The sequence below is a fragment of the Terrapene carolina genome, unplaced genomic scaffold (assembly GCF_002925995.2).
Source record: "Terrapene carolina triunguis isolate 2854851 unplaced genomic scaffold, T_m_triunguis-2.0 Scaffold234, whole genome shotgun sequence".
Classification (NCBI taxonomy): Eukaryota; Metazoa; Chordata; order Testudines; family Emydidae; genus Terrapene; species Terrapene triunguis.
The window spans coordinates 8,719,360-8,746,212 of record NW_020664585.1 but is presented as its reverse complement, the minus strand read 5'-3'; the positions used below and the strand labels follow the sequence as shown (position 1 = coordinate 8,746,212).

The window sequence follows — 26,853 nt, the reverse complement described above, 5'->3', positions numbered from 1 at the left end:
AGCATGGTGATGTATGTACTTGGGATGTGGACTGAGTGCAGGCCTCGGGCACGTGTGCAAAGAGGTAGTGTCAGTTCTGATGACTAATAATCCATCTCTCTGCCTGACGCATTGTTTTGACTTGCTCTGATTTCTCAGTGGTAACTTCTCCATAGTGTAACACCCGAAAACAAAGTTGGAAGTGGGCCAAATCAGAAGCGTTTATCTGAATCCTCCTCTGTAAATGGGACCTGGGTAGAAACAGCCCCTAACTTTAGTTTTTACACTTATGAGTGTGCTGATGAGGTTTGGCAAAATCCTGAACCAGACCTACCCTTTCCTGGGCATTTGCCCAGTAAGAATTTATGTTTCAAGGCCCTGAATGTATTCTTTTTACATTCATTTCTTGTTTCCCTGTATAACAAAATACCAGAGGGAATACAAAAGCAGCCTGCTGATATGACTGACTGACTTTTTTTACATGAGCAGTTCTTAGAACACCAAATGCAAAAGGGGCTCAGAAACATCTGCCTCTCATATGCTATGTGATATATACAATAGAGCAGTGGCTCTCAAACTTTTTTACTGGTGACCCCTTTCACATAACAAGTCTCTGAGTGCGACCCCCCCCTTATACATTAAAAACACTTTAACACCATCATAAATGCTGGAGGCAAAGCGGGGCTTGGGGTGGAGGTTGACAGCTCATGGACCCCCCCCCCCATGTAATAACCTCACGACCCCCTGAGGGGTCCCGACCCTCAGTTTGAGAACCCCTGCAATAGAGCATATCCTGTGTAGTGTGGTCATGGACTCACAGACTTTAAGGTCAGAAGGGACCACCATCATGATCATCTAGTCTGACCTCCTGTATTCTGGCTGAGTTACTGAAGTTCTCAAATCATGATTTAAAGACTTCAAGTTACAGAGAATCCACCATTTACACTAGTTTAAACCTGCAAGTGACCCGGGCCTCATCCTGCAGAAGAAGGTGAACCCTCGCCGGAGTCTTTGCCAATCTGACCAAGAATAGTATGTTTTTAACCCTTCAAGCACTGATTAAAGAAAAGATGAAGGACAGCATGGGTCCTCTGCTCAATGGAGAAGGTGAGCTGGTAACAGAGGATGATAGGAAGGTGGAGCTGCTCAGTGCCTACTTTGCTGAAGTCTTCTCACAAAAAATAACATGATGGGACGACTAGCGAAGTTACTGTAGACAAGGGTGCAGATTGGGATAAGCGAAGAATATGTCGGGGTTCTTCTGACCAATTTGAATGAATTCAAATCAGTGGTGCCTGATGCTATTCACCCCAGGGTACTGAAGGAGTTAGCTGAAGAAATCTCGGCGCCACTGGCAATGATATTTGCAAATTCATGGATAACAGGAGTTCTCCCCAAGGAGCGCCCAAGGAGTTATCCTTATGCAAAGGTTGCATTTGCTAAGATGAAGCGGCAAATAAAGGAGAGCCTAGGGAGCGTTGTGTTTTGATGGCTCCTGCGATGGGAGAGGGCAAAAGGACAGGACGGGCCGGATCCTGCGAATTTTCCAGGTCCCACAGGGCTTTTGGGGTAGGCTTGAGGTCTCGTGGGATTTCGCACTAGATTTGGAGCCATGATAAGAAGCATGTGCTCAGAGCCACTTTCTGTTTGCTGGTTTCCAGCAGTCAAAGCACCCTCCCTCCCTATCTAGGTTGCTGCGGGCTGTGCTCGTCACCGCTTTCGGAGTGGGAAGGAATTTTCCTCCATAACAGTAGAATGGGTTTTGCCTTTTGCACCTTCCTTGCAGCAAAACCTAGGGGTTGGGTTTTGGGCAGCCGGAGGGCTGGGAATCTCTCCCCCTCCTGGGGGGCACAGTGTGGACCTACATTAGGTCGGCAGGTGCCCAGTGTGGGGACTTGCTGATTTAGGCTGCAGATCCAAAAGAGGTAATATAGTGGGTATCCCAAGGGCATCTCCTTACGAGATGGGGGCATCATGTCTAACCCTTTAGGAGTAGGAGCATTGCCAGCAGATCGAGGGACGTGATCATTCCCCTCTGTTCGACATTGGTGAGGCCTCATCTGGAGTACTGTGTCCAGTTTTGGGCCCCACACTACAAGAAGGATGTGGACAAATTGGAAAGAGTCCAGCGGAGGACAACAAAAATGATTAGGGGGCTGGAGGACAAGATTTATGAGGAGAGGCTGAGGGAATTGGGTTTATTTAGTCTGCAGAAGAGAAGAATGAGGGGGGATTTGATAGCTGCTTTCAACTACCTGAAAGGGGGTTCCAAAGAGGATGGATCTAGACTGTTCTCAGTGGTAGCAGATGACAGAACAAGGAGTAATGGCCTCAAGTTGCAGTGTTGGAGATTTAGGTTGGATATTAGGAAAAACTTTTTCACTAGGAGAATGGTGAAGCGCTGGAATGCGGGTGGTGGAATCTCCTTCCTTAGAGGTTTTTAAGGTCAGGCTTGACAAAGCCCTGGCTGGGATGATTTAGTTGGGGATTGGTCCTGCTTTGAGCAGGGGTTGGACTAGAACCTCCTGAGGTCCCTTCCAACCCTGAGATTCTATGAAATGCAAACCAGGGCTGGGGCACTACCTGGGGGGACTTGATGGTGTTGCTGGCTGGGGGTTGAGGTCCTCTCTTGCCTCAACCCCCGAAAGGGAAGGGATGCTGGCAGGTGAGTGGAGGCCCCCAGACACCCTCCCTGTGTGATGATTGGGAGCACCAGTGGGGTGTGACAGCTCTGGGCTGTCCCCTGATTGGCAGCCTTAGATGTGATTTGACTAAAAAAGCTGTGGCCTTGTTGAAACCCATGTCACGTGTCCTTGTCTTCTTCCACTCCGTGAGCGCACCGACACTATTAAGCTCAGGAAGGACTTGAGCCCAGGGCTTGTGGATGTGGGGCCAGATTGTCAAAGGTATGTAGCATGCCTAGTGTGATTTTTTTTTTTTTTTTTATTATTATTATTTCTTCCCCCCCCCCAAAGCACCTTTTATTTATTTTTCCCGCCCTCTCTCCAAAAGTGACTAATTGCCATTGAAATCTATCAATTGATTTCAATGGGAATTGGGTTTCTAGGTACTTGTGAATATCCCACTAGGCACTTATCTGCATCCTTAGGTGTCTAAATGCATTAAAAAATCAGGCCCATGGGACCAGGCTCCCGTCTCTTGTTGGTGTGAAGTTCTTCTCTAAAACAGTATCCCAGTGAAACAGCTGTAGACGTAACCCTTTGGGCACCCTGCTGCTGGACCCCAAGTTGTTTGGCGTGCTCATCTGGAGTGTACTCTCCACTTCCCCGCCTCAAGACTGCTTGGCTCCTGGAATCTGGTTGGAATATTTATTAAAACAGCATTTTAGTTATAGGCCGCTGCACATAATACAATAAATACATTCAAATTTTAACTAGACACAACTCCCCAAAAGATACACATTTTAAAAACACACACTTAAAAACAAAGATTAACCCTGAAATCAATGACACCTTTGAAATCACCACCTCTAAAAACGATACAGTAGAACCTCAGAGTTACGAACACCAGAGTTACGAACTGACCGGTCAACCACACACCTCATTTGGAACCAGAAGTACACAATCAGGCAGCCCCAGAGACCTCCCCCCGTCCCTCCCAAAAAAGGCAATACAGTACAGTACTGTGTTAAACATAAACTACAAAAAAATAGAGAGAGAGCAGCATTTTTCTTCTGCATAGTGAAGTTTCAAAGTTCTATTAAGTCAATGATCAGTTGTAAGCTTTTGAAAGAAGAACCCTAATGTTTTGTTCAGCGTTACGAACGACCTCCATTCCCGGGGTGTTCGTAACTCTGAGGTTCTACTGTATATGAAAACAAGATTAAAATAATCTTTGGAGTCATTTTGATTAGAAAGAGCCTCTCTTTCACATGAATTACTAGGCGAGGTACCATCGGAAAAAGGCAGAGAAACGTCCCTGTTGTCTTGCCGTCTGGCTGCAGCAGGGCAGGATTGTGTTCATAGATTCTAGGACGGGAAGGGACCTCGAGAGGTCATCGACAGGATGGTAGCCTGTGTCTGTCACAGTGACTAGTTTTGGTTTCCCTGGCACAGAAGCAAACCCCAGTGCTTAAGAGAGAGGAGCAGCTCAGGAATCCGGGCAGCTGAGTCCCCCGTGGCAGGTTCAAGCAAGGCGCATCTGTAAGCACTTTGGCTTTGTTCCGATGGATTGGTTGCAAGCGGAGGCAGCTGGCTCTCAGCACGCAGGGCTTTGAGGGATGACAAACACAAATCATGTCTGTGAATTGGGGGCGGGGGGGGATGAGAAGCACAAAAGTGTGCTCTGTCTGAAAGGAAGAGTCTCATCCCGCCTTTGGTGGTGTAATACTCTGCCTGGCACACAGCAGCGGGAGGTGTGAGGTACTTGTTTATGGATTTCTAGGCTGTTTCCCCCCCCCCCCCCTCGTTTAGAATATACTGAAAGGAAACAGCCTGTCTGGTGTTGACTGCTGCGTCTGACGCTCTGTCAGAATCACTTTTTCCCCCCACGCCCTTAAAAAAAATAAGTGCGAGCGAGTCTGGTACAAGTGGAAGGTGCCAGACTGACGGCCCTGGAGACTGAGGGCCTGTGTTTATTCACAGAACAGATGCAGCCCAGGCAGACTTCCCTGCGCTGCCTGGCCAGCGTGCCGAGCACCTGACCTGGAGCACCTCCAGCCCGGAGAAATTCAGTATTTTGAACCCATCCAACGCTGGCCTCTCTGGGACTGCCAGTTGGGGTAGTCGGATAGGTGCTATTGATGCTGCTCCACTGGAAAAGGGGTTGATGCAACTTTATTTTACATAGAGGGAAAGTGTGGCCTGGGATTCAGGAGACCTGATGTTGTTACCTTGGGCAAGTCCCCTTGCCTCGCCGTGCTTTGTACACTGTGGTGACACCACTGACCTACTCCACAGGAGTGTTGTAATGCTTGTAAAACCCATTGAGATCCCTTGGACTTGTGTAGCATCTTCGGCTTGGGATTGTTATTGAAAAGGTTGTTATGATTGGCGCCAAGGCAGTGTCTCTCTCTACCCTGTCGATTAGTCTATCTTCGCTACTGAGGAGTGGCTTTAGGAGCTCAGTGGAATGGCAAAAGGCTATAGAGCATTGCATTGTGAGGATACCAGTTCAAATCCAGCGGAGCCCTAGCTTCTCGCCTGGGATGGCCAGTTGGTGCCGGTTGTGGTGGTGGTGGGCTGTTTGTGAGGTGGACACTGGGCACCCTGTTGAGAGAGGTTAGTTTGATACCAGTTGTGACGAAGAAGGTCTTGCAGATATGGGTACTCAGAAAGGGCAGGCAATAGACCTGGTGATGGGACTGGAGCTGACTTTCACATGAACCTTTTGGAAGGGTTTCTGGGGACAGGCAGTGGTCAGCACTGCTGCGCCCCAGAGCATGTGTTTCCAGGGAGGTATTGTGTACTCTTTGGATCTCCACAGCATTGGGGTGGCGCTCACAGGATTTCCCCTACTGCATCAACAGGGGCTGGCGAAAAGTTTTATACAACACATAGTACATCCTGGAGCGGTCACCTTTCTGGCACTGCTCCCACAGGCTGCCATGGGGGGACATTGTGCTGTCCTTTCGACCTTCCCTGCTTCCAATGCGTGGCAGCCTGGACCTGCAGAAGTTGCTGCTTGGAGTAGCTACTGACACTTCCCTTTGCACAAGCAGGACAATACCCATAGGGAAGGGAACTTCTCTGGGTTTTGATCTAGGAGGAACTGTCCACGCACTTTGTGGATGGCTAGGAACTGGCAGCTGTCTTGTGATCCTGGCTTGAAGGAAGGAAGGCTTGAACCCTGTTGGCGGCATTGCTCTGGGGAAGTCACCTCTGCATTTCATCTCACTGATATGCTGCTTTCCCTGACAGTTTATTGATTGCAGGCTTTTTCTTGGAAGGAGCCGTAAGACTTCCCCTTAGCTTGTTCAGTTGACTGTGCCAGCTGGAACGCAGGAGCTAAGAAAAGTATTTCAGGATCTACTGTTGGTACAAGTCGTACCATGAATACTTGCAAAGGAATGTTCTGGCAAGATTACAGGGCTGAGTTTATTTTTTTTTCAATTTTAATCTGCAGGAGAAATGAGAATAATTGGGTTGAGTGTAGCGTGGCAGGTGGTGTGTGTGTGTGTGTGTGTGTGTGTGTGTGTAACGGTTTTTAGTCAAATTTTCTTAATACAAGAAAATTTGGCTAGATAATGGTTTCACTGGGAGAAATTGTAGCCGTAATGTACGGGACACATGTTTATCTGTGGTAAAGTGAGTCGCTGTTTTCAAGGGAGGTAGATTATATCACCAGTTTGTGAGCCATGCCGTGTCTTTGGAGTTTCTCCACCGAGCAACGATTCAGGTTTTAGAGAGTTCACCCAGCACTGATGTGAAGTATGTTCCCTTTGACGATAATGATGTTTAGGTTTTGTTAACCAGCTGCCAGGTTTCTGCGGCAGTCAGGAGTAGCCACGTGTGTTCTAGAATGAGGGATGGCCTAATTGCTATGTTTATTGAGTATGATTAATCCCCCTGACTGACGAGCCCAGGGAGTCGTGGGAGTTGGAAACGTGTGGAAAGCCGCCACAATATGCGGCTAAGGAAATAAGGTGCAGTTTTTCCATCTTAATCGGTTTCGGGCCAAATGGCACCAAATGTTCCAGAATTAACAGCGCGATCGCTCTGCTTTTATTTACTCTGCTTAATTAAGGTTCTATTTTAAAGGTGACCCCCCCCCCCCCCCTGCTTTCAGCTAAAGGCTGTAATGCTGGCTGTAATGCTGGCTTCGATCCGCTCCGTCCATAGCCCGTCGTGTGCTTTTTCACAACATTAAAATTCTGTTCTTGGTGTGATTTTTTTGCTAAAATCAATGTGGGAAAATAATGGATGAAAGCCACAGCTGGTAACATCTGGATATTGGTTCCCTATGTTAAGATCAGCTCCAACAAGCTTCTTCAATTGCCATTGAAGCTAGGTTGAGTTAAGGTGCTCAGCACCTCAGCGGATCAGGTCCTTCGAAGGGAGAGGTTTTCAATATAGCTTTATTTTTTGTAAAACAGGCACAGGAATCTTACCTACTAGCCCTTGTTCTCCCAAGGCCTGGATTCAAATGAAGCTCAGGTCATGATGAAATGAACATGGTAGTGTCAACTTCATAATTTACATACATCTGTCTCCTTTGGCATGATGGGAGAAGTCCTGGGCTTTGCGTGACTGGACCAGCGTGGTTTGGTTAGAGTAATGCGAGGAAGCTTTCACTACTCTGCTTGGTTGATATTTTGCTTTCCTCAACATTGAGCTGTTCATATTTTGGAATGAAAACTAGAAATGTAGGGTTCTCATCATTATGAATTTCATCCCACAGGGCAAACTCTTTGGCATTGCCACTTTTGTGACACAGAACTTCATTGTGACACAGTGATGTTTGTATAAGTCACTTCATGAAGCAGTTTCCTTGCAATGATATGCTGACCCAGAGTTCTTTTCTGGGAGGGGAAAATAGTCTTGCAAGGTGTGTCATTCTCCTGGTGAAATTGGGAAGACCCTACAATCTTCAGGATAAATGGTGATTCTAGCACACATGTGAACTAAGTATTATCCGTCCACACTCCAAATTTTTAAGGTGTTAGGGAAAGAAGAGCTGACAATCCAAGGACGCACACGAGTACTTGTTCTCTTTCTGTTGAGTCAGCCAGTGCTGTCCCATGTGGCACAGTGTTAAAGTTTATGCTGGTTCTGTGCATGAATAAAACAGGCAGTGTGCGTGGAGCTCTTTCCTTTAGCAGAAGCTTTTAAATATTCAAGTTTTAAATAAACCCAGTACTTTCATCTAAACTGAGATTGACTTGGTAGAAGCAAGCTGAAAGGTTTGTGCCAGGCCGCTGAGGCAAAGCTACCTGCCCTCTGGTAGGACTTCCCACTGGTGGCATTATGAAGAACGACATATGATAGCCTGGCCTGAGGCAGTCAGACTTCTGTGGAGATTTGGCAAAATCAAAGTTCAAGCAAGTGGTGAGCTAACTGTTCTGTACTTGCACAATTCATCATCTGAATCCTTCCCGTGCCATCAGACGCCACTTAGGGCATAAACAAGGCTGCGCCATCCCTGTCTGTCCTGGGCCGCTTTTGGCATGTCCTCTGTTAAGTCCCGTAAGCTCTCCTTCACTGAGTAGTGTCTGACAGAGGGATTCTTTCACTCAGTCCCTTTTTGTGTGTTCCTTCACCAGTAACTACACACCACACACAGAAACACTAACCCAGGAACCAATCCCTGTAGCAAACCTTGTTGCCTACTCTGTCCCCATATCTACTCTAGTGACACCATCAGAGGACCCAACCACATCAGCCACACCATCACGGGCTCATTCACCTGCACGTCTACTAATGTTATATATGCCATCATGTGCCAGCAATGCCCCTCTGCCATGTACATTGGCCAAACCGGACAGTCCCTACGTAAAAGAATAAATGGACGCAAATCGGATATCAGGAATAGTAACATACAAAAGCCAGTAGGAGAACACTTCAATCTTCCTGGACATTCTATAACAGATTTAAAAGTAGCTATACTTGAACAAAAAAACTTCAGAAACAGACTTCAAAGAGAAACGGCAGAACTAAAATTCATTTGTAAATTTAACACCATTAATTTGGGCTTGAATAAGGACTGGGAGTGGCTGGCTCATTACAAAAGCAGCTTTGCCTCTCCTGGAATTGACACCTCCTCATCTATTATTGGGAGTGGATTACATCCACCCTGATTGAATTGGCCCTGTCAACACTGGTTCTCCACTTGTGAGGTAACTCCCTTCTCTTCATGTGTCATTATATAATGCCTGCATCTGTAATTTTCACTCCATGCATCTGAAGAAGTGGTTTTTTACCCACAAAAACTTATGCCCAAATAAATCTGTTAGTCTTTTAAGGTGCCACCTGACTCCTTGTTGTTTCAGCTGCCGGGTGGCACGCCTGCCGTGGCAGACAGGGCTTTGTTCTTAAAACATGGCCCAGATATTTCCTCCTCCTTTTCCGGATAGCTTTAGAGATAAGGGGTTGTTGAACTCTGACAAATTTGGGCATTTGTTATAAATCCACTCCATTTAATACCTAGTATTTTTCAAAGGAATTTTGACATCTGTCTGCAAGTGGTGGATTTGATAGAGTCTAGTGAGTAATATGTTTAAATGTAATGTTTAATATAAGGAAGTATTTTTCCCCCCCAATGCACAGTCAACCTGTGAAACTTATTGCCACGGGATGTTGTGAAAGCCAACAGTATAATGGAGTTCAAAAAAGAATTAGATAAGTTCATGGAGGATAAGTCTGTCAATGGCTACTAGCCAAGATGGTCAGGGACGCTACCCCATGCTCTGGGTGTCCCTAAATTTCTGACTTCCAGAAGCTGGGACTGGCTGACAGGGGATGGATCACTCGATAATTGCCTGGTCTCTTCATTCCCCCTGAAGCATCTGGCACGGGCCATTGCTGGAAGACCGGATACTGGGCCATTAAGGACCATCGATTTGACACAGTATGGTCATTCTTATATTCTAATTAAACACTTCTGTAACAGAAAAATCTTTGTCTGCTAACCACCAAAATCTTCTCAGCTGGAGAGAAACAAGCAAAAAAAAAAAAAGCCACCAGTTAATGCAAATCAGTTTCCAACCCAGGGGGGCCTGTTGATCGGCCCCGAAAAAACATTCTAGAGACTTGTGCTGGCCTTTGGGGCCTTGTCTGCATTTGAGAGATGCAGTATACTTGTGCCATTGTTGCTAAAACTGGTTCTGCTCCCCCAGTGTGAACAAAATTGGGAGGAGCCCTCACGTAGACTGGCTGCTGCTGACATTGTAAACAGTATGGATAAAATCCTGGCCTCATTGAAATCAATGGGAGGTTTGCCATTGATTTCAGTGGAGCCAGAATTTCATGCTGTGTCCTACAACCCTGCTTCAGTTTCCACAGTGTAGAGCTTGGAGATTATGGTTAGGGGAGGGAAATGGGACACGACTGGTGTGGGACTGTCACCATTTTCAATTACTCTAGGTCGCTTCTGAAGAAAGTCTCATCGATTGGGAGCCCTTGTGTAAAATGATTTTTCTGATGTATATTTCAAAGAGAAACTGCTAAAGTTAATGGGTCCAAAGCATTACCTGTTTTGGAAATTACACATCTTTTATATGATCCTCATTAATCTATGTGCTGCCAGCAGTGTTCTGGGCACTTCCATGCAGTACTTCCTGCCAGATCTCTAAAAAGGATGTTTTTTCACCAAAGTCAGGCCTACAGACTGACTTTAAATTAAAACAACACTTCTAGCAACTTTACAGAGCCAGTCCAGGATATATATATATGTGTGTGTGTGTGTGTGTGTTTGAGATGAATTTCAACATCTCTCCTATTCACAGGATTCTCTTTGGAAGTGCTCAGAGCACTAGAATATCTCTTGGGGTCTCCGACAAAGACCAGGCATGCACCAAACTCAGAATTGGGGGAATGTGCTGTGTGCACATATCAAAATCCCATCTCGTGGGTCCCTTTTTTTGGTCTGCTGGCATTGAGAGTGTCCTTTAAAGATAACACTTCCATTTAAATAGCGAGGAACTTCATTATTGCCAGAGGAATGGTGATAACCGTCTGAAAAATATGTAATAGTGTTAAAGGTTTTGGCCTCATCCCACTTTTTGCCTCCCCCAGGGTTGGCAGCCCATTGGAGAACGTGGTTATAAAAGACTTGAAGGAGAACCCAAAAGGTTCCGTTGATTTGAGGAACAAAGTTATGTCCTTCTGAGAGACACTGAGGGCAGTTTTAGTTAATGCAAGAACTTTATTCGTTATTTATTATTTATTTTATTTTTACGGTTTGAAAAGTTCAAGCGCACCCCCTCCTGGGGATTTGACTTTGCTAACAAAACAAATGAGAAGATAAAGTCAAGATCAGCTCAGGTCTTCCCTGGCCTCGCTGCTCCCAGGGTTCCTTCTGCTCAGCACACACCCTAGATCGTGTCTCCCCCTAGAGGAAAACACGCTCAACTTCCTTTATGTTCAACTAATGACACCTTAGTCAGTGAAGCAACAACATCCACGTAACACTTTCCTAGCCATTTCAGGCAAACATTGCAAGCCTGTTACAACCCCACTTTTATAAATGATACAGACTTAAAGGCAGCCATGAGTACAGTATGACAAAAAGTCTATTTGTAGGAGGGCATCTGCAACAATGCCTGACCGTGCGATTTGATGAGTACTCTCAGTACGCATTTGATTGCACTGGGAGTTGCTTAGTTATTTGCATGAAATCCTAACAGTTTATACTTTACTAATTCCAAGTGTCGGTTGCCAAAGATTAGCCCATTGGTGTTTAGTTACTGGTTGTGCAATTGAACATGACATTAGAAACGCTCTTTTCCTTTAGCGAACTAGAAATTTCTGGAATGAAATGGCCAGGTGGGTACTATTTTGGAGAAAATGCAACACTAACTGAAACAGAATGTAACTAAACTTTTTTCTAGCGCGAGTTATTTTTACTCTAATGGCAGTAAGAAGAGGAGTACTTGTGGCACCTTAGAGACTAACAAATTTATTAGAGCATAAGCTTTATGCTGTTGCTGCATAAAAGTCCATTGTAAAGATCTCGTTAAAGGCGTGAATGTGGAGAATGAAAGGTGTGAAGACTTCTAGCAATAGCATTTTATTTCCAAACAAGAAAGGCTGAAGGAATTGTATTGGGTAAAGTAATCTCAGGAGCAGTTTGAAATTCCTCAGGATGAAAGTCAACAGAAGTTCCAGTTTTCAGAGTAGCAGCCGTGTTAGTCTGTATCCGCAAAAAGAACAGGAGTGTTCCAGTGGATGTGGAAATGGAAAGAAAATAAGCAGCCTATAATGTAATAGTTGCTTGGCACAGTATAGGCCTGAGTCATGATAGAGAACTGTGATCTTAAAATTGTATTATTTTATCTTGAAAAATGTCTCCATGTAATGAATACGCTTGAATCTAGGTTTGTGGGGTTTTTTGCAAGTCCTAAAGCTTCAGAGCAGTCCCTTGGCAATTAGCAGCCCTTGGTAATATATGCTTTAAGAAAACAGGAAACTGATTTTAATTACCTTTGTGCACCAGAGTCTGGGTGTTGAAATATTTTAACACCCTCCCTGCTCAGCAGTTGCTGTTTGTTATTTAGTATTCGAGCAGAACATGAAATGTTGAACTGCAGCTGTGGGTAGGCAGAATTTGCCCCGGGGACTGGGCAGAACAACAGGAAACTTGAGAGGTGCCACAGGGTGTTTCAAGGCTGGCTAGAAAAGCGCCGTATCATTCAAGTGAAATGATCGGTATTTCAGAGTCTTACTTTGAAAAGTAGCTACGTATATGGCAAATTTCCTCTCTGCTATACTTGGAGGCTTAATTGGCAAAAATAATGCAAGTGTGGAACTGATCTTTATCCTCTTATCTCCTCAGCTGAGAGTGAACAAGCCACATTTGATTCCTGTCTGTATATCAGCAGAATTGTTTACTGAACTCCAGCAGTTTCCCCTGTGCCAAGCCCATGGCAGACAATGGGGGTTGTCACTGGCAGTGTAGTTTGGCCTCCAGAACCTTTGTTACTGGTGGTGATATGCAAGATCCTGGCTTGCTTCTTGGAACGCATGCTGAGTTTGCAAGCCCAACAGTTGAGGGATTGGGGGCTTCTTTAACTCATAAACTAAATGCATTTGATATGGAAACCCGTTGGTGCATTTACAGAAAACTTTCACGTCAAATGGACTGAATGTGATTGTTTTCAGGAGGATCCCTCCTCTCTTTAATTGCTTTGGGCCTGACCCAAAGCCTGGTGAGGTTTTTCCCCCCGATTTTTCACCCTGCTTTTGTATCAATCAAATAACTTGTTTTATTAGGAAAACACATTACATTGCATGAGATATATGTATTACGATAATACATTAGTCTGTGTGTATATGCAAAGCTGCCTGTTGAAGTAAAGCTATATGTATTAGTCTAGAACAGTGTTTCCCAAACTTGGGACGCCGCTTCTGTAGGGAAAGCCCCTGGCGGGCCGGGCCGGTTTGTTTACCTGCCGCATCCGCAGGTCCGGCCGATCTCGGCTCCCACTGGCTGCGGTTCGCTGCTCCAGGCCAATGGGAGCCTCTGGAAGCAGCGGCCAGTATGTCCCTCGGCCCGCGCCGCTTCCAGCAGCTCTGATTACGGTTCAGAACACAAGGAATTATTCAAAAGTTTAAAACAAAAACAGGAGAAAAGGATTAAGTTGAATGTATGTGCTACAAATGGTGGGGCCCAATTATTAAATGTAAATATTTCTAGGCTAATAGTTCTAGGTCTACAACAGTAAACTGTTTATTCAAATAAAAAGTTTTATTTGGGGATTAGAGATGTATTGTTTTCTTAAACTCAGAGATGGCTGTTTTAGTTCTGCGGCAAACCACATTGAATTCCATTCATCGAAGCATTAATCTACTGCAGGGTTCTCAAACTTCAATGCACTGCGACCCCCTTCTGACAACAAAAATTACTACACGACCCCAGGAGGGTGGACCGAAGCCTGAGCCCTCGCAAGTCCTGCAGCCCCAGACAGGAGGGCCAAAGTCAAAGCCTGAGCCCTACTGCCCCGGGCACGGGGGCCAAAGCCGAAGACACAGGGCTTCAGCCACAGGCGAGGGGGCTGTAACCTGAGACCCGCCACCCAGGGCAGTTGGGCTCAGGCTTCAGCTTCGGCCCTGGGCCCCAACAAGTCTAACGCCAGGCCTGGCGACCCCATTAAAAAGGGGTCATGACCTAAGTTCCCTCTAAGCTGCATGGCTGTGCAGCTGGCTATTAAACCCCGCGCAGGGGAGAGGCACCCCTCCCCGCCAGCCCCAGCATAGACCTGCCCCGGTCTTACCACGGCTGGGGGAGAGGAGCTCCACCCTCAGCCCAGCCCGGCCCAGGCCTGCCGGAGCTGCCAGGGAGAGGAGCCCCTTCCCGCCCGCCAAAGTGCGGACTTGCCCCGGCCGGGGAAGAGGAGCCCCTCCCTCTGCCCAGCCGTGCCGGAGTTGCCATGGCTGGGGAGAGACGCCTCTCCCCCAACCCCAAGCTGCTGCGGTGAGAGAGGACTGGGGGGAGTCCTTTCTCCTCACCGCAGCCCCAGGGCAGCCTGTACTCTGAACCCCTCATCCCTGGCCCCACCCTAACTCTCTGCCCCAGCCCTGAGCCCCCTCCTTTCCCACAAACCCCTCAGCCCCAGCCCAGAGCCCGCACCCCCTCGCACTCCAACCCTCTGCCACAGCCCTGAGCCCTCTCCTGTACCCCAAACTCCTCATCCCCAGCCCCACCCCAGAGCCTATACCCCCAGCCAGAGCCCTCATCCTCCAACACTCTGAACCCCTCGGCCCCACCCCCATCACATGAATTTTGTTATGTGCACCAATATGAAGGTCACATATCACCTCCATATTGGCGCACATAACAAAATTCATTCCGCACATGGGTGTAAAAAATTAGAGGGAACACTGGTCACGAACCACTTTGGGGTCCCGATCCAGAATTTGAGAAACGCTGATCTACTGAATACTTTTCCCCCCATCCTTCCGTCCACCAAAATAAACCTCGATATTTACCCAGCAAAATTAAGTTTTTTCCCACCGATTTTTACCTGTTTTTGTTATTGTAGTAATAAACATTGATAAATTCCTGGGAAAAATTAAATAAAATAAAAACTAAAAACAAAGGGTCCTACAGATAAATCACTGAGGGACAGAGAAATCTAGTGATTTGCCTAGGACTAGACAAGAAGTCATTGGCAGAGTTGAGAAATGAATCCAGATCTTCTGAATACCCATTTGGTGCCGTTCCCACCAGTCCATCTTTTCCCTGGATAGCCTACCGCGGGGGGGGGGGGGGGGGCGGTGTTGTGAGGCACAAAACCGAAGAGCACCGGTTTTTAGCTGCCTGGGAAGTGTAAATCAAGTCGAACACTTTATCCTCCCGTGTCAGGTTATAACCCTTTAGGAATTCTCAATGTGGAAATGTGGGAGCCCCGTGCCTGCTAGAATGGCTGCTTGTGACTCTAAAACTGCCTCTCGCTTTCTCCCCAGGTCGCAGGAGTTACACCTGAGAGCCGAGCCCCACTCCTATCTCTCTGACATGAGCAAACAGTCAGAAATAGAGTTCATTGAAACAAAACGACCGCGGCTAGACCTGCTGCAAGACTCGCTGATGCGGCACTCGCCTCTACTTAACCAAAATCAGCAGGGAGGGACGGAAGATCTCTCAAAGGTAAGGAAAAGAGCCCCCCACAGCCTTAGGACGCTAAGCAGGTGCAGACCATGTGTTATATGGCGCCCGTGGGAATTGCATTTGCTTTACTGTCTGGCTCCTACAGGTTGCCTATGGGTAAGATTAAGGCTTTATCACAGTTACTTTTAGTAAAAGTCAGGGACAGGTCACGGGCAATAAACAAAAATTCACGAAAGCCTGTGACCTGTCCCTCCGTTTTTACTAAAAATAGCTGTGACAGAAGGGGCTGATGGGGAGATGAGCCTGAGCCCTGCTGCGGGGGGGCTCCAGCACCTGCGGTAGCTGGGAACGTTGGGCGCCCGCAGAGGCTGGAAACTGCGGGGGCCCCCACCAGCTGACAGCTCCAGCCCCGCCACCCTGGGCTGAAGCAGAAAATGTCTCAGAGGTCTCTGGAAATCACAAAATCCGTGACCTCTGTGACATAATCTTAGCCTTACCTATGGGGCCTGTAATTCTGTAGTTCCTTGAAGGCTCCATGCACCATTTGATGCAATACAGGTATAGCTTACAGCCCTTGATGGCTCTAGCATTCTGCTAGATGTTGTCAGGGCTGGATGCCCTGTTCTAAGGGGTGTAGGTTTTCATTGTAACTAGTATAATATGCATGCGTTTACTAGGCTGTTAGACATTCCAGTCACTAGAGCAGCTTGACGCTGCCCTTGACCCCGCATGGCGTTGGGAAGCCCTGCTCCTCTGGATGTTGGGCCCTCTGATGTAATTTTACTTGATCTTTCTTTCATCCTGTCTGTCTATTTGCTAGCTGTGTGTGAAGTGTTCTGTGGTTGGCTGGCAGCTCTGTTCCCCTCATTACAGTTGTACTTCCCTTGCTGTGAACATTTCTGAGTCATCTCGATGAAGGAGAATAAGTTACACACACTGAACGGCGGGTAGAGCAGCCCTTTATAATCTTACACAATGAAGCCTCCCTCATTTAACAAAATAACTCATTTATCTGAAACGGCACTGCCTCCCCATGTAATAAGCTGGGGATTTTTAAATCACAGTTAAGTGAACTCCTGCTTATTTGGATCAGTTTTGATGCTGCGTTTGGATAAACAGCATTTGACTTTTCCCTCAGTCTGAAATTCTGGCCAGATTCATGTCTCTCAGCGTCGGCAGGCAGATGGCATTAGCCTGATAGAGCCATAGCTCATTTTTATGGTGCATCTAATTCTGGGCTGTTGATGTGAGTTCTTTGGACTCTGAGCCCGTTGATTAATAAAACTGGACCCAAGTTGCATTGAAAATGAATGGGTTAAGTATCCAAATCTAGGGGTAACGTGTGTGCGTTTCACGCTAATTGCTTTCCCGCTTGGGAGTGCCAGAACATGGCGATTTCTCCTGATCTAGAGGCATGGGCGACCATGGTTGCAAACCTCCAGTAATGAAGATGCCACCAAAGAAAGAGAATGGCATTGTTCGGCTTCCAGAGGAATCTCATCAAGCTGTCCTGAGCGGGAAAGACGTGTAGCTTCAACTAGAAGGGTGCAAAGCTGGAGAGAATGAGGATGCTCAGGGATCCCAGAGGACTATTATGGTGGACCTCCCTGGTGGTGGGGGAGAAGCTCTGGAATGAAGCTGATACAACCGGTGCTCTGATGGCTCAGATCCCTGTATAATTAGTGAAAAGCGACAGAGTCCTGTGGCACCTTATAGACGTATTGGAGCATAAGCTTTCATGGGTGAATACCCACCTCGTATATAATTAGTGAGACTCCATTGGAAAGGGGTAGAGCAGTCTGCACTTAATGGCCAGTACTATGTGGGACTAGGACACCTTCCCCAGGTGAATCAGATCGCTCCCCTACAGCCTTGATAGTATTTTCCTTTGAAATAACCCTTCCTGGGCACCCTAGCCCCTTGCATTCCATAGCCACTACTGTTCCAGAAAGCATCATCAATGAGGCGGTACTGTGACCACCCCGGAGTTTTTCTTTCAACACCATTGGGATGGAACCACATGTTCAGCTGACTGCTGGATTAGATATCTTGTGAAGGGGTGGAAAACAAACCCTTCGGTTATGTGGTTTAAAGCAAAAAGCTCTTGTGGAGAAACTATCACAAGCTTCTCTATCTACACATTATTTCAGTCAACACTTTTGAAGGCCAAGACTATAACAGGGTTCAAAAAATAACTAGATAAGTTCATGGAGAATAGGTCCGTCAATGGCTATTAGCCAGGATGGACAGGGATGGTGTCCCTAGCCTCTGTTTGCCAGAAGCTGGGAATGGGTGATATGGGATGGATCACTTGATGATTCCCTGTTCTGTTAATTTCCTCTGGTGCACCTGGCATTGGCCTCTGTCGGAAGACAGGGTACTGGGCTAGATGGACCTTTGGTCTGACCAGTTTGGCCGTTCTTATGATGTTTTCCAGAGAGAAATGTATTAGCTAAGCCACTTGGAAGCCTTAGCTAATGAGTATAGAGAGAGAGCAGTTGTTTCTTGGTCTGTGACACGTCTTATGGTCATTTTCTGGGAGTGTCAAGTGTTTGTTTAAAAAAAATAGATCAGTGAGATACAATTCAGGAGAAATATGCTCCTGCTGGAGGGATTTGAAATTTCAGAGTCTGTATTGAGAACAGGATCTGCTATTTCAAACTGGTGGGAATCTTAGTGGAGTCTGAAATCATCATTTGAAATTTCTCTTTGTTCCAGCACCCAGGAAATGAAACTAAGTGATCTCTCTTAGCCCTGTACTATGGATTGCTGATTGTCCTCAGCTCCCACTGAAGTGGAGGGGAGGGGAGGGCTTCCAACATCTCTTGAAAGCCTAGCACAGGTGTGGTGCTAGAACCCTTCATCCCAGAAGATCCATTGTATGCCTTTTCAGTGCCTTACAGACCAGGTTGGAAGGGACCTCTGGGTTTATCTAGGCCATTTGCCCCCATAATAGAACAAGGCTGTCTTCTACCCTAAACCAAGAAAGGCCACCTTTGGCACTCACTGGTGTCAGTGTACATCTAAAATAACTACTAGCCTTCATGGAGTTATTCTAATCCATTCTTATATAGGCACCCCAGCTCGCTCTTCTAATTAAATCTTCAGCAATATTTCTCCACTCCTGGCAGAGTTACACTCACTTCTGATCTGAAGTAAATCTTCACTAGTATGACCACCCTCTGCTTGGGTGTGTGGCTGAAGGGAGTACCTCTTCTACATGCTGGCCTGGGATTCTCTCCTTTTGCTGCCAGTGACTTCTTCATGAGTGACTGTGAAGATCCCTTCTGTGGATGCTGTCAGCTTTCCCACGTAGCACCTGTGACTTTGTGAAATGGCGCATTGTATGTGTGTCCTCGGGTCCTTGTTGCTAATCCCCGCTTAGCACTGTCCTTGCAGACACTTGGCCTTTGCTGTCACACTGCTTTTTTTAGCACCACTTTAGTGTTCACACTTATTCATCATACCCCTTGGTTCTTACAAGTTTATCTTTGCTAGCTTTGCTCCCTCCTCCCCCACGTGTTTCATGTGCAGATGAACGGATGTCTCCGTTGCTGTGTATTCACCAGCCATGCAGACAAAAGACAGCACGCCTTGAGTCTCTGCATTGATCCTAGCGGAGGAGGAGATTTTCATGTACATATATAGATTATACATACATAGGCAGCATGGCTGAATCTCTGTAAACTGGAGATCATACTGGCCTCCTTTGGGATCTAGTGAAGAAAAAACATTACAGAAGAGCTGGGTGGTGGTGGTATTATTATTATTATTATTTATTATTTATTACTCAGATGCTCCCTTGGAATTGTGACTTCCATTGTTGGCTAGTTCTTTTATTGCTTGTCTTTGTACATAAAACGTTTTTGTTTCAGACCAATAACTCCTAGAATATTCATGGGAGGGGGCATTATGAAAAGGTGGTGGCACCCAGGCTAAGACATAGGTTTGACAGAACCAAAGTGTTCAGAACTAAAGGGGTTATGATTTGATGTAGATTTAAAAAAAATATTTAAAATGACCAACTAACCCTTTTAAAATAAACTTGTAATGACACATTCAGGCGAACAATTGACTTGCCAAGTTTCACCCTGACTGCACGTTCCCGAGACCAAGTCACAATAAATTCCTGGAAAACAGGGTTTACAATGGAAAAGGCAGTAGCTCATTAACTAATGCTTTGAATGCAGCCCTGCAAGGGATTAAAGACCTCTTCTACGGCATTCAGTAGTCCTGTTTCCTGTGTTTTCCTATTCATTTCTCTTCCATTGTGCGGTGTCTTGGCAGTGCCACTCCGAGCTAGACTTCCTCAAATAAATCTTTCCCTTCCTCTGTGAGAGGCGGCCGTGGGTTTAGAAGTAACTGAAATTCAAGGTTAGTGACCCCTACAGGCTCAGCTGTCCATAAATCTCAAACTCCAGTGACCTCTCACCCACTAACTGCTCGCCCACGCTATGGCCCAGCTAGAGATTCAGGTGAGATGTCAGGAGCGTGGTTAGGGCTTGTATGCAGGGCAGGTCTGCAACCTGCCCTGAACTTGCTAATGCAGCTAGTCGGAACAGTTAGCTGGTAAACTACCAGCTGTGTTTTCTGTTCTGTTTTTTTCTTCATGGCTTTGTTATGGGAACGTTCATCTGTTTCTGGGATTAACCTCTCAGAGTTTCCAGTGGGCTGGGTCTCACCGCTATTAATGAAACTGGCTGGAACTTGTGTTGACCTTGGCAGAGGCCCCAGTTGGCTAGGAGGTGACTGGCAGAAGCATAATCCCTAATTGAGTAATCCAGCCCAAGGGGGTGTGGACGCCACAGCTCTTTGAACTCGGAAAGCTGCGGCATTCAGGCAGGATGCGTAGGAGGAGCGGGGCATTCAGAAACTCGCTGAGCCCCATGGCCTGCCTTTGAATTCATGAGGAAAAGTGAGGTGACACCTCTGCTCCATCCGCTTGTTGGTAAGGGGTCTAGGTTGTAGGAATGGCCCCAGAAAGCCACGTTTGGAGAGAGCTGCATTAAAACCCAAGGCCCTCTTCTGATTTATTATTTTGGAACAACAGTGCAAAATGGCTGAGTAATAAAACAAGTCTGACAACAGGAACTATCACCGAAGTGCCTTTCTGTAGCCACTGGGCTTGTGACTTGTACCCAGAGCCTCCGCTCGCTTTCGACTTCCCCTCTCCGATTTTGTTTAGACCACGTCGATCCAAGCTTAGTAACTAGGGCTTCTTTTAATGAGGCTGTGGTCACTGTGGTGCCTCCTGGCTTATGCATGCCGTCCTTTAGTTCAGGACAGGTAATGGCAGCCGTCGACAGAAGGGATTGTGTGTCTGATTGTGATCGGGTCAGATATTGCATGCTAATTGGGATCATACCAGGACACTAGTTAGATGGGAGACCTGCAGGAAGTCCCCAGGCTGCTGCGGGTATTGGGGATTCAGCAAGTGATGCTTTTCCATCCGAGCACATGCTGTTGCACTGGGCGGCACTGTGCTGGGGTGTGGTTTTACTGGACCCATGAAAGGCCAGCTACCTACAGCATCCTGCCCTGAAGGTTTTGCAGGCAAGGAGGAGTAGAATTCCTGTTTCCAAAGCTGGCTCTTGGTGTCTATACTTGGTGTATCGTTGGGCAGACCCAGTAGAGAGCATATATCTGGCCTCTGCGCTGGCTTAAAAAGAAAGATACAGCTATTCACATCAGTTTAATCTAGAAAGTGGCATCAGGACATGCAGTTGAGCAGATGTAGGAGGGTTCTGCAGCATGCTACATATTAATCCATCTGCCTGGCTTTTGCTTGGGCTGTTTATGTGTGTGGTTAAAAATCTGATTATAAAAATGATTCGCTCTTGGGTGGGGGAGAGCTGATGGTGGAAGAAGGGTTTGGGATTAGGAATGAGATGATTCAAAATGATTTCTGGGAAGATGAATGGCTTGTTGGCTTTCTGTCTCATTCCAGACATATTTAAAAGCTGAAGTGTTTGCATTGCTTGTGTTTTTGTACTGCAAACACTGCTGGCTAGCTTGTCTTCTCTCCTTTCTTCTTTTTTCCTCCTCCTGGATGGATTAATTTTTATTGCAATACAAACACATGTGTGTTGGTGTAGTGCTTTTGGCTGCTTCTGGCCTGCTACATATTTCATCCTTCACCTGCTTTTGCATGTGCTGACCTGACTATACGTGCGTGCGTGTGTGTGTGTGTGGCTTGCTGTGGTTGTGGAAACTATCCATTAACTTGCATGGATAGGAATTGTTTGCGCCACCACCACAACGCAATTATTGTGGGTCAAATGCATAGGCTCATTTGTCAATAGCATGCACTGTACAAACACGGGGGAGAGAAAGTCAAAAAAGAATATTGTGTCCGATTCAAACTGTAGTCAGGCAGAATGTAAATACCTGAGCTGGAACTTGCCAAGGACGCTGGGGTTAGCACCCTGGCATGGCAAAAAGTGCTATCCATGGTCTTTAATGACTACACATAATCAGGACTTTGGTTTAACTTGTCATCCAAAAGACAGCCCTGTCAAGAGAGCCATGAATCCTGTCGAGTAGGGTTAAAGATGCCAACGCAATGAGAAACTCCATCAGGGAATTATTCACCTGGAAATTCGTGCCTGGAATGCAGGTTTTTATTTCTCACTTCCTTCTGCTCATTTATGGTGATTGACGCTGAAAACAACCATTTAAATTGCCTTTCAAACCATAACTGTGGAAAAGAGATCTATGTTAAGGTTGGCTGCTTTTTGGGAACCTGCCTCATCGTTTACATAATTAGACCTTTCTGTTCTGTTCAATCAATATTACAAGGTTTGTATAGTGTGACATCTCACCTAATCCGCTTGGGGTGAAAGAAAACCCTTTAACGTCATACACTGTGCCTCTGTAATTGGAAGAAATATTGCTAGATTTTCTGCTTCTGAAGGGAAATGTTACAAGCTGTGTGTGCTGCAGATACATGTGTGATTTTATATATGTAGATGTATGGTAGCTACAAGGTTTTTGAAATCTGGCTCCTTAATGGTGAGCTCTCTCTTAAGCACTGAAATTCTCATACACTAAACAAGGTTTAGGCTGGGTTAGTAGTTGGATGGGGATCTTCCAGGGAAGACCCGGAGTGGTGGTGGTGGCTAGAGGCAAACAACAACAAACAAGGTAGTTTGGAACCAAAACTGATTTTTTTTGTTTGTTTGTTTTTTGTTTTTTCTTCCCAAAAAAAAAAAAAAACACCTTACGCACATTTTGAACATTGTTTGGCAATTAAATTTCGTTTTGAAATGAAATGTTGAATGGTTTGTTTAGAAAATGTCAAGACCCTTTCCAATACCCCCCTCCCCCCCAAAAATCTTTTTCTGGCTGAAACTGTTTGCCGCATTCAACCTGGAAAATGCATTTTTTGGCTTATGATTTGCTGAACCCCCCCCCCCCCCCCCCTTCCCCCCCCAAGCTCTGAGAGTGACCCGGGCGGTGGTTTGGTTCCCAGTCCGCCAATGACGCCCCGGCCCCAGGGGTGTTGGGTTTGGTGGGGGGGGGGGGGGGGTACTTTCATTGCTAACACTGCTGAGTTGGAGTGCAATTTTTTTTTTTTTTTTTTTAAGAAAAGGTTCTTTGCGTTTATGGTAATTAACAACCAAAAAGTGCACATGGCATCATTTTGCGTTTGCCCTAGTGCAATGAAGGCAGGGACATCTTACCTTCTTCAACTCCTCCAGAAGTTTCACAGTCATCTGGCATACTCCACTTCTCCCGAGCTGTTATGTAGGCTTTCTTTGTGCTCTACCGGATTAACATATGGAATGCTGCTGCAGGTCAGTGATGGGGGAAGTGATCCCTTCCCCTGTACAAGGTATGGTTAGTAAAGACCATGAAGCAGTATAAGCTAATTTGGAATTCTCTTTCCCATGCACATGTGTCTAGTGATAGATAGCCACTATCTGGACACCTTCCCCTCCCCTCTTGACCAGTTTGTTCTGTCTTTGTTGCAGGGTGGTGCCCCCTTTAGGTTTGTACAGCACCTAGCGCACTGTGGGCGTTACTAGAAATGAATAACACACAATGGTGATACCATACTGAGTCCACACTTGTTACTGTGCAGCGTTTGTGTGCGTGTCCCGAAAGAAGTCCGCGTTGGTTGTGACTCAGGCTGGATGCATTTTGCACACTGTGCTGGCATGTGTATTCCACACTGAATCCTTTCTGTCCTAGCAGCTGGAAAATAGCAGAGGGGATTGTGTAATTGTTAGTGCTGTTCGCTTACTCTGGTTGAGGAAAGGAAAGACAGAGCTGGGTTTAGCAGAGAACGGCAGCTGTCCTCTGCACATTCATATTTAATGCAGTGACATCCCTTGCTGAAGCTTAGTGACTTCACCTCATAGCACTTCATAGCGGTTTGTCTCTTAACAGCACCCCAAGTGACGACAACAAAAGAGGGGCTCTCCGGTGCCACAGGCCCGGTTGAATAATACTCAAAAATACCCCATGCTTTGCTTTTTGGATCCAAGTCTGCTTTTTTAACGTGGAAGCTGTTTGATTATTTCTTAGCCAGAGAACGAACGTTGCCTTGTGCTGTGATCAAATGCTTTGCCGGCTGAGAGGGCATAGGGAGGGGGGAATCGGAGGCTAATGGACACTGCTGGAATGCTGCTACGTGCTGTATGAGGGTCGTTTGAGGACAAGCTGCCGAACCTTTTGCTTGTTCAGTCGCTGGCTAAAGACCTAATGCTAGCTCTCAGCACCTCTTTTCCAACAGAGGATTCAGAGTGACAATCTAGGGTTCTCTCCCTGGGTTCTGGGCTGAGGCTGGAACCAGCCTTGTGATTTCATGATCCCCAAACAGAAATAGGAGTTGTGGCGGGGGCAAGTGAGGAAGGAAGCAGGCCCTGAGTTGCCGCCTCTTCTCTCAATCTGTTTCTGCTGGCAGAAGGGAAGGAGAGGTCTGGGGTGGAGGAGGTTCCTCCATCTACCATCCTACGGACAGAGGAGGCAGAAGGGTCAGTTGTGGGGTGCCGAAGGACTGGGGTCCCAAGCACTGATTGCTTTAACAGTAGCTAAGGCTGGCCCAGGTCCTGTCAGAGGTGCTGTCCTGCTGATATGTTCAACCTAATGGCCTTCTGCCCTCCTTTTGTGGCATGTCTGTGTGGGAGTTAAAGATCCCAGGGGCAAAACCCCAGTTCTGCTCTATACAGCTTCTTATATCAGCTCATCACCGTAGTATCTGTGTTCCCAAGGCCATTATCTCCCCCGCAGGTTTTACATTCAAGGCTGCATGAGAGTTATTGCTGAGCCCACAAGGGCAGTTTAATTTGCCCTCACTGTCGCTGTACTAATGGGGGCCTGAGGCTATGGCTACACTGGTGCTTTACAGCGCTGCAACTTTCTCGCTCAGGGGCATGAAAAAACACCCCCCTGAGTGCAGCAAGTTACAGCGCTGTAAAGCGCCAGTGTAAACAGTGCCCCAGCACTGGGAGCCGCGCTCCCAGCGCTGTCAGCTAATCCCCTCAGGGAGGTGGAGTACCTGCAGCACTCACACTTCAAAGCGCTGCCGCGGGAGCGCTCCTGCGGCAGCGCTTTGGAGTTTCAAGTGTAGCCAAGCCCTTAGTCTGCTCTCCATTCCACAGGTGTAAATCCGGTGCCAAACCCATCGATAACCGTCTGAATTTCCGCCCATACAAAGGAGAGGTGATTGCCCTGTTGTAACTAATTCAGTAATGTAAAGCACTTTGGGATGCACTCAGCCTCATTCTGATCTCACTTAGCCACTTGTACTCCTGTTAACTACACTGATTTCAGGGACGGGGCGGGGTGGAGGGGCACCTGGTTTACCCTGCTGCAAACTGAAATCAGAATTATAACCTTTAATAAAACAACTGTTCTGTGCCCTGTTAGAGCTCTGGGATAGTGACGGAGCTAGGTGGTTAGGCAAGTATGTTATTGCATGTTCTGTTGCCTCTTTGGAGCAGCAGACGCCGATCTAGAAGAGTCTGGATATAAACATAGTTAATTTGGGTAGGAGGATGCTGGGGTGAAGTTGACAAAACTCCATAATAGGACAGGTGACTAACGTCCTCCTCGGGACGCCGGCATACTGTAATCGTAACAAATCAGCAGCCACCTAGGGTTTTACGGGTGTCGCTCCATGGTCACTTGCAGCTTCATGATGGCAGCAGGGATAGAACCTAGATCTCTCTGCTCCAGGTTGCTGCAAGTGGAGCTAAAGGGTGAGCCATTAGCCTGAGAGGACTAGGTGAGCAGTCCCTAGTCGATCCAGCAGAGGGCGGTGCTACACATACACAATATCCAGTTATCGCAATGTATGCAAATTCCTCTGGCCTGTTTTTAGGTAGGTCCCTGACGCTTTGGGTATTGGCCACCAGATGCAGGGCTAGATAGTTCATTTATTCAATCCATATAATACAGGAGACCGTTTGACTGGAGACAGGTAACAATGTGTAAACCAGATTTTGGCTTCCTTCCCTGACGTAATCTGAGCCCAGGGGACTAGCACACCTGACCAGGAGCGGCCACAGCTCAAACTGGTCCTGGAGACTCCCAGATCTCCGTCTTGACATATCATCTTTCATGCCTGGGTATGTTTACTGTTACTATTTTATGTGATCTAGGAATGGCTACAGTAGAACCTCAGATTTACGAACACCAGAGTTATGAACTGACCAATCAACCGCACACACCTCATTTGAAACCGGAAGCACACAATCAAGCAGCAGCAGAGACCAAAAAAAAAAAAAAAGCAATACAGTACAGTACTGTGTTTAAACATGTACTACTAAAAAATAAAGAGAGCAGCATTTTTCTTCTGCATAGTAAAGTTTCAAAGTTGTATCAAGTCCTTGTTGAGTTGAAAACTTTTGGAAGAACATCCCTAATGTTTTGTTCAGAGTTCTGAACATTTCAGAGTTCTGAACGACCTCTGTTCCCAGCGTGTTCGTAACTCTGAGGTTCTACTTTAAACTTGGGCCTGGTAGAATGTTCTCCCAGAACAAATCACCGTAAAGTTGCCATTAGAACAAGGAGTGTTTCTCCCAGCAGCCCTATCGCAGGGAAACAAGTGACAGACACGAAAATAAAATGTGCCAGTGGCTGAGTGGGCAGACTTGCCGCTGACTCCCACCTGGAGCGCATGAAGGAGCCACCCCGGCTATGCATCCGTGAATGGGATCACCTCTCAGCCTGGCTGTTGGGATGACAAATTAGAGTCAAGCCCTTTTGTTGCTATTTGGGCATGTTTGGGAAATGAAAACTGTAGCAGAGAGGAGTGAACCGGGAGCCTGTCAACTGTGTCTAAGGAACGCTCTTCTGTCCGTGTTCTTTGCCATTCGTGTATCATGTCACCGCATGGTTCTTTTTGTAGCAAGCCCAGCAGCACAGAAGATGGGAGATCCGCTTTACTCTACGCTTGCAGCGCTCTAATCCCCAACCACTTCCCCATGGGCTTCCCAGTTCTGGCCTCCCGCTGCACAATTAACATCCCGTTATGATGATCACCTGCAGTGGCTTTATCCTCAGACCACTGTACTGGAGCACTTCACCACTTACCCTCTTACACTTTCTAGGTTTGCTTTTCAGCCTGCTTCTCTGACAGGGGAAGTGCCTCACTTTCACGCTTCCCTACTCCATTAACTGAGGGTGAGCTTTGATGGCCTCTGC

At 46.7% G+C, this 26,853-nt stretch overlaps 1 protein-coding gene across 1 annotated transcript in view; it reads left to right on the top strand.

The window, feature by feature from the left end:
- NCOR2 (nuclear receptor corepressor 2) overlaps positions 1 to 26,853 on the top strand; it is a 392,352-nt gene that overhangs the window by 135,590 nt on the left and 229,909 nt on the right. The window contains exon 4 of the mRNA XM_024196814.3: positions 15,060 to 15,240. Within this exon, the coding sequence (XP_024052582.2) occupies positions 15,060 to 15,240 (181 nt within the window). The remainder of the gene's footprint in view (positions 1 to 15,059; positions 15,241 to 26,853) is intronic.